The 12,463-nt window shown below is 32.9% G+C and overlaps 1 protein-coding gene across 12 annotated transcripts in view; it reads left to right on the forward strand.

Moving 5' to 3' along the window:
* The window catches only part of LOC106076246 (uncharacterized), a 94,870-nt gene that overhangs the window by 37,405 nt on the left and 45,002 nt on the right, over window positions 1-12,463 (forward strand). For 2 of the 12 annotated variants that reach the window (XM_056009926.1, XM_056009925.1), the window contains exon 1: window positions 8,906-9,205. The exons of 1 other annotated variant lie outside the window; for it this stretch is intronic. In XM_056009926.1, the coding sequence (XP_055865901.1) occupies window positions 9,157-9,205 (49 nt within the window). In that variant the 5' untranslated portion in view covers window positions 8,906-9,156. Of the gene's footprint in view, window positions 1-8,898; window positions 9,206-9,561; window positions 9,667-12,463 lie in introns of those variants that run through there. 9 more of the 12 variants (XM_056009917.1, XM_056009918.1, XM_056009916.1 and 6 more) reach the window with 9 other exon arrangements.

A 12,463-nucleotide genomic window follows, 5' to 3' on the forward strand; every position in this document is an offset into this window, starting at 1 on the left:
ATTTTCAGGTGCGCTTGTGAAGGAATTAGCCACGAACAATGGTAATTCCAAAACTGGGAATATCCAGGAACGCGTACCACTTCACTCCTGCCCTGCCAAACTGTGATGGTGATTGTCCAGGCAGGTTCTTCCTTGCATTTCATGGCGATATGAGTTATAGGCCATGCACACTGCTGCATAAGAGCAGTAATTAAGGTCGCCAATAAAACGATCATAAACAAAGACAACAATAAAAGCGTGCACAAGCAGACTCCAACAGACTTCTCGTCCCGGGCGGTGGGTGACAGGCCTGGGCACGAAAAGTGTCTCGCGACGTCGACGAGGGGAAATTAGTCAGATCGTTACAAATGGGCTAAAATTCCTCCACCAAAATCTTCTTCTCAACGAACATTGCATTCGTACTTTCATCGGAGGTTCAATTCGAACAAGGTTAATGGACGTCAGCCAAAACTTCATGTCAGTTTTTCTTTTGTATCATGAATCGTTGTAAGAATCGTTATAGTTGTTATTTTTAATAAAGCAAATTTGAAGCAAATGTCATCTATTTATTAATCTATGTAGTTATTAATTTTTTGCTGTTAATAACAATAATCCGGCATTGTCTACGACAGCATGAAAAGGTGATTTTCTCTGGCGAGCTTAGAATAGGACGGAGTTACAGAGGTGCTCCCGTAAGCACTATAAAGATATACTTATACGCCATTTCGCCCACAGTTGCATACAGTAAATGACCTGGCAGCATTTTCTGGTAGCAGATGGCCTGTAAGAGAGACAGTTTGAGAGCTCTCACAAAAGCTGCAAAACATACATTTAAGACTCAAAGAAAAGCCATTATTGAAGACGGCTTTCTCTGCACAAAATTCGGGAAAATATGCAGGTCGAAACTGGGTTTGCGTATTTGTGTGAAACATTGCACTCAGCTGTAATCGTAGGAATCGAAGGCAAAAACAGCCAATAATATCATTATACAAAAAATGATGTCAAATATTTTACAGTGATTACACATGAAAATTAATCTTATTGTCATGACTTTCTTTTAAACATTGAGAAAAGTCCCCTTTTAAATTTTTGAATATTAGGGCTTACTGTTTTTAGGTTTAATTGTAAATTCCGTGTTTTTTTTTTACATAAGCATTGTTATTGCTGAATTCACTAGTGGAAAAAAAAGTTTAGGCTATTTGGAACATTGTGCCTGCAGCAGTCTGTCAATATTAGAAATTTTAGCTTTAAATTATTCAAAGAGAGTCGAAAGTATCTTCTAGTGGCTACATCCAGTATATTTCTTTGCTTATTAATAAAGTATGAACTTCGAGTCCGAAGATTAGTGAGGAATGCAGTATTTCCCTGGTGCTCTCTTCTATGTCAGCCAAGGAAAGTTGACGCCTAAGCTGGTCTTTGAAGAATTTCCGTGGAGCGCCTCTGTTACGTCGACCACCTTTTAGCTCACCAAAAAAAGGCTGCCATTGGCATATGTTCGTCTCCCTTACGGGATACGTGCCATACCCAGTGCAACTGTCGGACCATAAGAAGTCCCTCTATACTGTACATACCGGCGTTGGCAAGGACATCACTGTTTGTAGTGCGGTCATGCCAGCGTATGTCCATGATGGGCGAAAGCTTCTTTGCTGAAAGCACTCAAGAAGTCTTAGTTGTTTGTTTTTTTTGTAAAGTGTCCAAGTCTCAGAGCTATAATGAATATATTAATTTCAATATTAAATGTCAAAAATTAACCATTCTAGAAGTTATACTGCAAAGACTTTCTTACAAGCTTATAATAGCCCAATAGTTTTACACGAAAGAAGCAATGTAAAACGTTAAGACGTGAGCTGTGGTTTTCTATAGGCCTACTGTTGGGGGGACTTTCGGTTCTAATCGCCATGTACAATTACATTGAGAACTAACAGAACGAAAAAGCAACTCTTTGTATTGATAGTCTTTACCCGATCGTTCTTTTTCGTAATTACAACAATATTCTCAAAATGACTTTGGGTATATATCCTTCCTTAACAAATTATTCATCCGAGCTCGGTCACCTGATATATTTTTATTAAGAGACTAAATCATCCCAATCCGAACCATTCTTTTGACAACTGGCATACTTTTCCGTTTGCTCTGGATAATGTCCTTCATAAATCATGCGAGATTAGTGTCACGAGTCGAGTCTGTGACCTATTTCGACCAGTTTCTAGAAGCTCGAGTTCAAACCAGTGCAAGTGTCCAGCGTAAACAAGTTAATTTTAGGTATCCAATCAAAGAAAGGGGTTAAGGAAAAAATAGCACACGTCAGCTTCTAGAAGGTCAAAGTTACTAAAATAATTATCTGAGAAGTTTCCATGATTCTGGAATGTACGATTAAGAAAGGTATAAATTGAGGGAAAGTCAGTTAGACGGGGTCCTCGCTCAGTCCTCGATTAGTAATAAGTTTTGTGATATTAGCGGGTCCATTAAGTAAAGTTTTAGTAGTTGAAGTTGAAGTTATACTAAGTGAAGTTTTATGTATCTTTAAGTTTTATTTATGAAGTGTCAAGTTGTTATTGAATTAAGAAGTTAATTTGATGTGAAAGTTGAAGAAGTTATTAAAGAAGTTTGAAGAAAATACAGAGAGATGTTTCTTTCTTCATTTCATTGAATTGTCAAGTTTGATCATATAATCCCCGGCAAGTGTGATCATCACATTTATGGCACCTCCGATAAATAAAGGCGACATCGAAGAATACATACGTCACATATATTGGCACCTCCTGACGAAAAAAGGCATCTATAAATAAAGGCACCGACGAAGACAAGCATCACATACTGCATTTTCAAAGAATAAAGTCGGCACATTCTAGCAAGTACTACGAATTTAAAAGGAAAAGCCTCTAACAAATAAATCATAGCCTCTCTTAACGACAAAGCCTCAACTAAGCATTACAAGAAAAGCCTCTTTCAGAAAACTTCAACAAGACGTACATTCATTGCTACGAAAAGTATTTTATGATTGAAACTTCCAGTCAACAGGTTACATAATATTTGACAAAGATCTCGAGGACGTCCTGCAAGACAGATCATCTGTTTTAAGGTCAGTACCTTACATTTTATATTTACATAGCTGGCAAAGCTATATTTACTAAGCTGTGAAAGCTATATTTACTAAGCTGTGAAAGCTATATCTACTAAGCTGTGAAAGCTATATCTACTAAGCTGTGAAAGCTATATCTACTAAGCTGTGAAAGCTATATCTACTAAGCTGTGAAAGCTACATTTACTAAGCTGTGAATGCAACGTTACTAAAGCTAGTTGTACACTAGTTTGTTTACAAATACTGACCACTTGCATTCCTTAGAGGAGACACCGATCGATAATTAACTAGGTCAGCATAGTTAACCTCTCACCTGTGGTCAGGTGTCGGTCATCGCTAGTGTAGGCAGTACTTATAAATAGTACAGTTATTAAGCTATTACAATGGCTTTGGTCTCGTACTTGTGGAAAGAATACATCAAATTAGCCGCTGCCTTTCACATCCCACAAGAAAGAATGGAGGAATGGTGCACTCAACAAATAAATTACGATATACAAAAACGTAAGGCGGAAGAAAGAAGACGTAAAGAAGAAAAAGAGGTAGAAGAAAGAAGACGTAGAGAAGACAAAGAGGTAGAAGAAAGAAGACGTAGAGAAGACAAAGAGGTAGAAGAAAGAAGACGTAAAGAAGACAAAGAAGCAGAAGAAAGAAAAAGAATTAGGGAAGAAAAAAGAAGACAAGAAGAAAAAGAGGCAGAAGAAAGAAAAAGGATTAGAGAAGAAAAAAGAAAACAAGAAGAAAAAGAGGCAGAAGAAAGAAAAATGCTTAGAGACGACAAAAGAAGACAATTAGACATAGAGGCAGAAGAAAGAAAACTTAAAGAAAGAAAAGAAGAAGAAGAAAGAAAACTTAAAGAAAGAAAAGAAGAAGAAGAAAGAAAACTTAAAGAAAGAAAAGAAGAAGAAGAAAGAAAACTTAAAGAAAGAAAAGAAGAAGAAAGGAAACTTAAAGAAATGCAAGAAGAAGAAGACAGAAAACTTAAAGAAATGCAAGAAGAAGAAGACAGTAAACTTAAAGCAAGAATAGAAGAAGAAAGGAAACTTAAAGAAATACAAGAAGAAGAAAGAAATGAAACTGAAGAAAAAGAGACAAACATTACTGAAGGACCTTACATTGTTTATGAGTACAACAAGAATACTACTGAACTTCAACTATTTAATAATGAAGAATTTAAAACTGACCAGAAGAAAGATACAACTTTGACAAGAATGTACAAGAAGGCACAAACAATTGTAAAGCAGCCAGGACTTAATGTACCTTATTTCAAAGAAGGAATACTTGTGAAGAAAAGTGTTACTTATGATACCTATGAGTTTGTTGAACAAATCATTTTACCACTGAAATATACTCAAGACATCATTGAAAAGAATCACAATTTTCTACATACCAAACTAGCGAGTGTGACGAGGACAAAGAAAAGAATTCTTGACAAATTTTATTGGCCGAGCATTACAAAAGATGTTAAGAAACATGTAAGTCAATGTCAAGTTTGTCAAATGAACAATTCTAAGAGAAACCAAGTTCATGAGCAGAATATGAAAGTTGATACAAATATTACAGTCATAGAGCCATGTGAAAAAACTCATGAAACTAAAGTCAACATTGAAAATGAAAGAGCATTAAATGAATACAGAAAGCTTAGAAATTTTGAACAAGGAGACAAAGTGAAGTTATGGTTACCTGACATGAGCAACAAGCTGATTTATACATGGCAAGGTCCATTTCCTATCATCAGAAAGATTTCAAACGTAACTTATGAAATCAACATTAACAAATATATCAAGGTGTTTCATGTTCATATGCTTGAAAAATACAAAGAGACTACAGATAAAGAAAACTTATGAACAGAACTAGAAGAAAGTGTTACATGCTTAGAAACAATTCAAGAGGAAAATGAAGACAATATAAGTGAACCATTACCAACGACATCAAAACAAATTGAATCTATCAAAGACATTGACATAGATCATTTAAAGATAAAAAGTATGAAAGACATATTGAATGTAAGTGAAGAATATTCTGAGATATTTCATGATGTTCCTGACATATCAACATTTATAGACAATGTGATTAACTTAAAAACTGACATTCTTGCCAACTCAAATGTTCATTCTCTAACTTTGCACATTAGAGATTTACTGCAGAAAGACTTAACTGATTTATTAGTGCAATGCATACATGAACATTCAAGCTCAACGTTTTCTACTTCAATCGTTTTACAACGTAAACTGCCACTAAAAGAAAGATTTAGTGTCGACATTGGACAGTTCTTGTTTGAACATATGAAAAGCAAAGAATCTTGTAAGGACAGTAATTGTATGTTGCTTAAAGCTAAAGCTAGAATGAAACGTATTCATGAACTGAGAGACATTTTGTACCAATTGAAACAAAGTACATTTGTAGCTAAACTAAGAAAGTTTGTATTGAAATCAAAAGGGACATTTTTCAACAGCAGAGTTGAACAAAACTCTCTGAAAACACATGACAATATTGTTAAACGTATTTTGAACTATAAAGAACCAAGAAAGAAGAAATGTACGGATAGACTAGAATTGTTTCAAGTGCCCGAAAAGAAGAAATGTACAGACAGACTAGAATTGTTTCAAGTACCTGGAAAGAAGGAAGTTGCAAATCTAACAAGACTGTACAGCTGGGTCAAAATTTATTTTAATACTTATGTCATGCAATTGTTTATTACTTAGTATATTTGCATTAATACTGTTGTTATAAGAGTTTTCCAAAAGAGTAATTTGACATTGTTCATGTTTAGATTTCATATATTGACAAGTAAGTTAATATTCAGATATTCTGTATTAGCAAGTAATATGATGAGATGACATGTATTTTTCAGTATTGTGAAGTTGTATACTTTTGATATTTTCTTGAGTTACAAAAGTTAGAAAGTTCATGCTTAAATATCATGTAGAGACAAGTGATGTATGGAACTAAAATGTATTTATATAATATTAATTATATATGCTGGATATGTACAAAATTTTGAATAATGTAAATGCAATGCAACAATTATTTGAATTATCAGTTCTGTACTTTACAGGAACAATTCTTTTGGATTTTTGTGTGCATATATTATAATAGAAATAATGTTATTTTACGCATTTTATATTGCATACAAAATGCTAAAAAGGCAAGGGGGTAATGTCACGAGTCGAGTCTGTGACCTATTTCGACCAGTTTCTAGAAGCTCGAGTTCAAACCAGTGCAAGTGTCCAGCGTAAACAAGTTAATTTTAGGTATCCAATCAAAGAAAGGGGTTAAGGAAAAAATAGCACACGTCAGCTTCTAGAAGGTCAAAGTTACTAAAATAATTATCTGAGAAGTTTCCATGATTCTGGAATGTACGATTAAGAAAGGTATAAATTGAGGGAAAGTCAGTTAGACGGGGTCCTCGCTCAGTCCTCGATTAGTAATAAGTTTTGTGATATTAGCGGGTCCATTAAGTAAAGTTTTAGTAGTTGAAGTTGAAGTTATACTAAGTGAAGTTTTATGTATCTTTAAGTTTTATTTATGAAGTGTCAAGTTGTTATTGAATTAAGAAGTTAATTTGATGTGAAAGTTGAAGAAGTTATTAAAGAAGTTTGAAGAAAATACAGAGAGATGTTTCTTTCTTCATTTCATTGAATTGTCAAGTTTGATCATATAATCCCCGGCAAGTGTGATCATCACAATTAGCACACACCAAGAAGAAAAATCCCTTAAAATATTCAAGTATATCATTCGACTGAGATATTGTGACATCACCTTCAGCTTGGCTAGAGCTTCTTTTACAGAAAAAAGAAGTTCTGAAATCTCAATGGTCAATTATTTACTTTCCAATTCTACAAAATTAACATTAATTACATGTAATATTTCAATAATATTTTATGCCCGAAGAATGTCGTCATTTGTGGAACAGTGACTATTGTAGTGTTCATATATATATATATACATGCAGCTGGTATACATCTGAAAGTAAGGTTTCACATTTTCCTTGTTATATTAAGAATGATATAACATTTTAAACATTTTGATAGAATTTCATTAAAATATGTTTAGTCGAAATGAAAAAAAGTATAGGCCTATAGATCTATTTATTAACTGTGAATAATATGTTCCAATATTTATCCACAGTCTTTTTTTTTTTTTAAATTGTCAGTTATTCCCAAAGTGCATTTTTTTAACTTAGGTGTCACTCCCCTAACGGGTGTCACCCGTGCTGACCGCAACCTCCGAACCCCCCTAGCGACGCCACTGCCTACCATGTAAATAAATTTTTTAGCCTGCTTTAAATCATTGCCAATCGTTAAATCTTCTTGTTTCAAAAAAAAAATTAATAATAAGTAGGCCAAAGAGCTTAACAAAACCAACAATAACAAACTACAGTTAACAACAAGAGTCTAACTTCTTTTTCATCAATTGTTTCACAAAAATGGTGCAAGATGAGATTATTTTCGACATGGATTTGTATTTTATTTACAATGTTTATAATTTGATTCAAATAGAAATGAAATTGCAGGCAAAAAATTTCTTAAAATGTAGCCTGTGTATCATAACTCACAAGGTGAATAGTGAATAGATCTGTTCTTTATTTTGTATAACTTTTGAAACCATCGTAGCGTCCAAACACTGATGGTTCCCTATATGTCGTAATAACCTACAAAACTGGACAATTTTGAAATAATATTTCATCACTAACAGAAACAAAATGTCTTTTTGTGTTACATATGTTTAAAAAAAATTAGTTGTAATCAATTTTCAAACAATACCATAAGACTTTGAAAAAATGGCATTTTTCTAAGAGGCCACAAAAACATATCCTGATTGGCCGTTTTTGTTTTTAATATTGCTTTAATAGTTGTTTTTTTTTTTTTTTATAATTGTTCCTGCATATTCTTAAATTATTTTTGATATTGCTATATGTTCGTGAAGCCCATTTGGTTTCATAACCTCATTTGAAAATGCTGTCTTTCAAAGTAGAACATTGAAATTCACTAAAACTCTTAGCAATATTTTATTACATGTCAGTGAGTTTTTGTATCAACACTTTTTTAATGCTTTTTGTTTAAAAAACGGTTAAATTACTCTATTTGAATGTTAGCTTTAACGTTGTTTTTTTTTTTTTTAAATTAACATTGACATATCAATATATTAACGTATGTGGATAAAATAAACTATAATCTAAAAGGTGTGTTACCTAGTTTGTTTATTAAATCGTTGACGTTTAAGCGCTAAAGATCTAAGTACACTAGTACCCTCCCATTACAGCCATGGGATTCCCGAACTCAATTTCTAACGTTGTTTCTGTTCTTACCTTAGAAGTAAGCTAGCTATAATTAGTCTATATTTAGTTTGCCAGATTTAATTTTGAAGAATTTATTTATTTATTTGTTTCAGTGCACCTTTAGTTTCTTCTTTAACCCCTATACGCACAGCGTCCCCTTACCGACCCTGTGCCCAGCTCCCCCGTACCTCCCAATTAGCTCTTAGCGCTCCCCAAAACCTGAAAAAAGAGCCCCTTAGGGGGGCGATAGCACCCTCCCGTTAAAGACCACTGGTCTATATCTATCTATACCTAATAATAGTAAAGCTTGTCTTCGAGTCCGATCTATATTTCGTTATCTAGATCCATATGATCTAGATACAGAAATATATATTATGTATGTGTGTTCGTTTGTGTAGATAATAAATCCAACCCTTCATATTTTCTAAGACGTTTATTGTACCTAGAGTTGGTTCTTTTTGGATTTAGTAGAAGATAGACGCTAAAAATAGAATCGGAAAGCTCCACAATGATTTGTAATAATCTTGCTGTTATTTTACTGATGCTCTTTTTTTTTTAAAGTGTAAAGAAAGCATATTGTAAAGGTGATTTTAGAAACATTCTAAAAGTGTTTCGGAAAAATACGAGAAAAATTGACTTCAGAAGGGTTGAAAATAAATGGTTTAAAAGTTTGTCAAAAGTTGTAAAATGTTTTACATGTTTTGGATGTTCCTTCAAAGTTGAAGATGACCTATCTCACGACCAGGCAATATAATATATATAATTGGAAAATCCTTTAGCTATAAATAGTCTGCTTTGTTTTCATAGAAAAAGTTTGATGCCATTTTGCAGTAATACATGTCGACGGATTCTTACTAAACAAAAAGGTAAAAAGTATATTAATGCTATACAACAGCTTAAAATTTAAATATGCAGACTAAATGTACTTTACCTTCTAGATTTAGATCTTATCTATATCTACAGTTACAAAACAAGCTGTTTTTAGTTACAATGACTAATCTTATTTACTAAATCATTTATCAATGTTTATGAGTCAAATTACACATGAGTCAATATTTAGATCTGGTATTCTAAATCTATATTATATATATATATATATATATATATATATATATATATATATATATATATATATTATATATATATATATATATATATATATATATATATATATATATATATATATATATTGTTATGACTCTACAATGCACGCTGTCATTAGGTGTGAGACTGCGCACCAGGAGACACAGGACAGAGACATGAAATAATAAGGAAGTCAAGATGGCCGATGATTAGAGATGAAAACGACGCTTGTGATGTGATTAGTGTAATTCTAGATCTAGTTTCCTATTTGGTTATTAAACGTTCTATTTTGTTATTTTATAATCCTTTCGTTGAGGTTATTTGGCTAAGTTATAGCAATATATATATATATATATAGTCTCTAGACCTCTATTTACTTAGATCTATTTGAATAGTCATCTGCCGAAACTACTAAATGTGGCATAACAGAGATGGCTAAGACAGATTTTAGAAGTCATTTATAGAGATCGTGTCTAAACCGAGGACAAAAGGACCCTGACAAAATGAATTACGCATAATAATAGTTGCGATGACATCCTTTTACAACTTGGCGCCACACTTTCATGAAGGTCCTCAGAGCAGGGGGGAAGAGGCTTCAGACATTGACAGATTTTTGTGGAAACAGTTTGCCGGCAAATGCGCTGAGCGGCGTGGGAGGGTCTAAGTCAGTAAAAATAGCACAATAGGTTTTTTAAATAAAACTTTTTAATAGAAAAATAATGCACTGTGGATACCTCAGAAAATGCATTTTCTTGGCTTTGAAAACCAGAAATAGTGCTTGTTGGCGGGGCTCCGCCACGCGCTGGGATGCTCCTAGCACTCCCCCAAACCCCCTTGCTGGCAGGGGAGGGGAGTCTACAAAGCTCACGTTCCAGTAAGAATCTATTTTAGGGAACAATAAACCGAAATGATGAAGGGTCAGAATGTAATAAAGATTAATTAAGTATACACATTATAATTATACATTATAAAACGACTAGCAATATATATATATTGTTAAGATCTCTCTCTCATAATCAGGCCTTCTGTAAACACTGCTAAACTCAACACAGCACATTTAACACATCAAGAACTTGACAACAAGAGCTCTAAATAATCTGGTACTTTAATAATGGTCAATTAAAACAGCCAATATGACACAATTGGCCATACATCAACACTAAAAATGCTATACTGTACATCACCGTACTAAACTAATAAACTCTAGTCTCTATCTCTTGCTGGACTCGAACATTCACTTCATGGCAGACTAACAGTCCCGGTCTACTCGCTGCCCTGTCTTGAACTGCACTGCCTTACACACACTGTGTCTCTGGTCTGCGCAGGCTTATGATCAGATGACCCTAACAGTGGTCATATTTTTGTGCAAAAATCATTCCACTACTGTCCCTTGCCCTTCGATGTAGCACGCTAAACTGTATTGCTGGCCTGTGTCACAAATGTCAGCTGATCACACACAGTTAACCCTTTTGCGTCGCGAATTGGGTTACATATATATTAAGGAATAATTAAACAGTAATATATAGTATTACAAGCAGTAGTTTTTAATAGGGGGAGAACAGATGACTATATTCTTAGTAATTAACTTAGAATTACAATTATTACATATACTAGTGAGGTATTCGATTTTTTATTGTAAAAAAAGCATTTTAAATAGATGTAGAACTAGTCATATATAGTTTAATGATGCAATGATTAAATAGATATATAGAGTAATATTTTTATTACGATTTACTGTTCTGTCAATATGTAATATTTTTAAGAAAGTTGAGATCAGTATTGAATTTAAATAGATCTAGGCCTATCTTACCATTGCGTCTATATATAGTCTAATGTTGAAATTAGTACTCCTATTAGTATATATTTGTATTTCTACTTATGGTGCTGTCAACATGTAACATTTGTAAGATACAATATTGATGGATGGCGATGTGCATGGCAGAGTTATAACTATATTGTATATCATTTAAAGTTCTAATGCAACGGCTACGTTTTTCTTTTCTGAATGTGAACCATCTAATTAAAAAAAAAGAATATCTATGCAAAGACATTTTTAATTAAAAAAAAAACAACAAAAAACTTAACGGGAGGTAAGTCTTTCAAAAAAAGATCACAGACTACATTAATAAATTAAGCTTCATTGGCATCTAAGCTCACAATAAAAAGAGTATCAATGAATAGACATTTTTAGCGGCCCCCGAAAGCGGAAAAGACCCTATTGATTTTATTATTTCTGTGTGTCTGTTTGTCCGTCCGTCCCGTTTAGATCTCAAAAACTAGAAGAGAAATAAAAATTGGACATAATAATATTTTAGATCATTCAAATTTCTGATGCAACGACTACTTTTTGTTTTCAGAAAAAGAACCATCTAATTTATAAAGTTATATATGCAAGAAGATTTTTTTTAAAAATTGCACCACTTTTCAATGAAAAACTTCAGGGGAGGTAACTTTTTAAAAAAAGGTTTTGGACTTTATCATTAATAAATCAAGCCTTACTCATAAATTCGCGCAGTGTAACAGAAAATTTGCATCTAAGGTTACAATGGTAAAAATGACAATGGATTATTATAAAATAGATTTTTTAATATATTAACTAACTCATGGAATAGAATACTGATTTAAATTTTGTTTTTAAAAATAATTGTAATACGAACTTCATTTTAGTTGAAAGTTAAAGTAATCTACCTAGTATTATAACGCATAGTTTTGACATATCTTTATGATACACTAGACATAAATCTATATATGTCACAATCGAGGCCAGATGCAGATCTAGATTAAGAATTAAACATATGAAACAATTTGAATAAGTATTCATTTATAAATTACTAAAGAAATAGTTTATCTCGCAATCAAATAGTTAACCAACCAAGTCTATCTTGCTCTATACATATCCTTTTTTCTACACGCCTTTCTCTAAATCTCATTGTTTCTTATATCAACAACATTACCCTGCATGTGAATACTTACCAAACTCCTAATACCCTCTAGAGATTTAAACACCATGTCTATTTACTTCTTGGTATCATCTGACCTAT

Source organism: Biomphalaria glabrata, chromosome 14 (genome assembly GCF_947242115.1).
Source record: "Biomphalaria glabrata chromosome 14, xgBioGlab47.1, whole genome shotgun sequence".
Classification (NCBI taxonomy): Eukaryota; Metazoa; Mollusca; class Gastropoda; family Planorbidae; genus Biomphalaria; species Biomphalaria glabrata.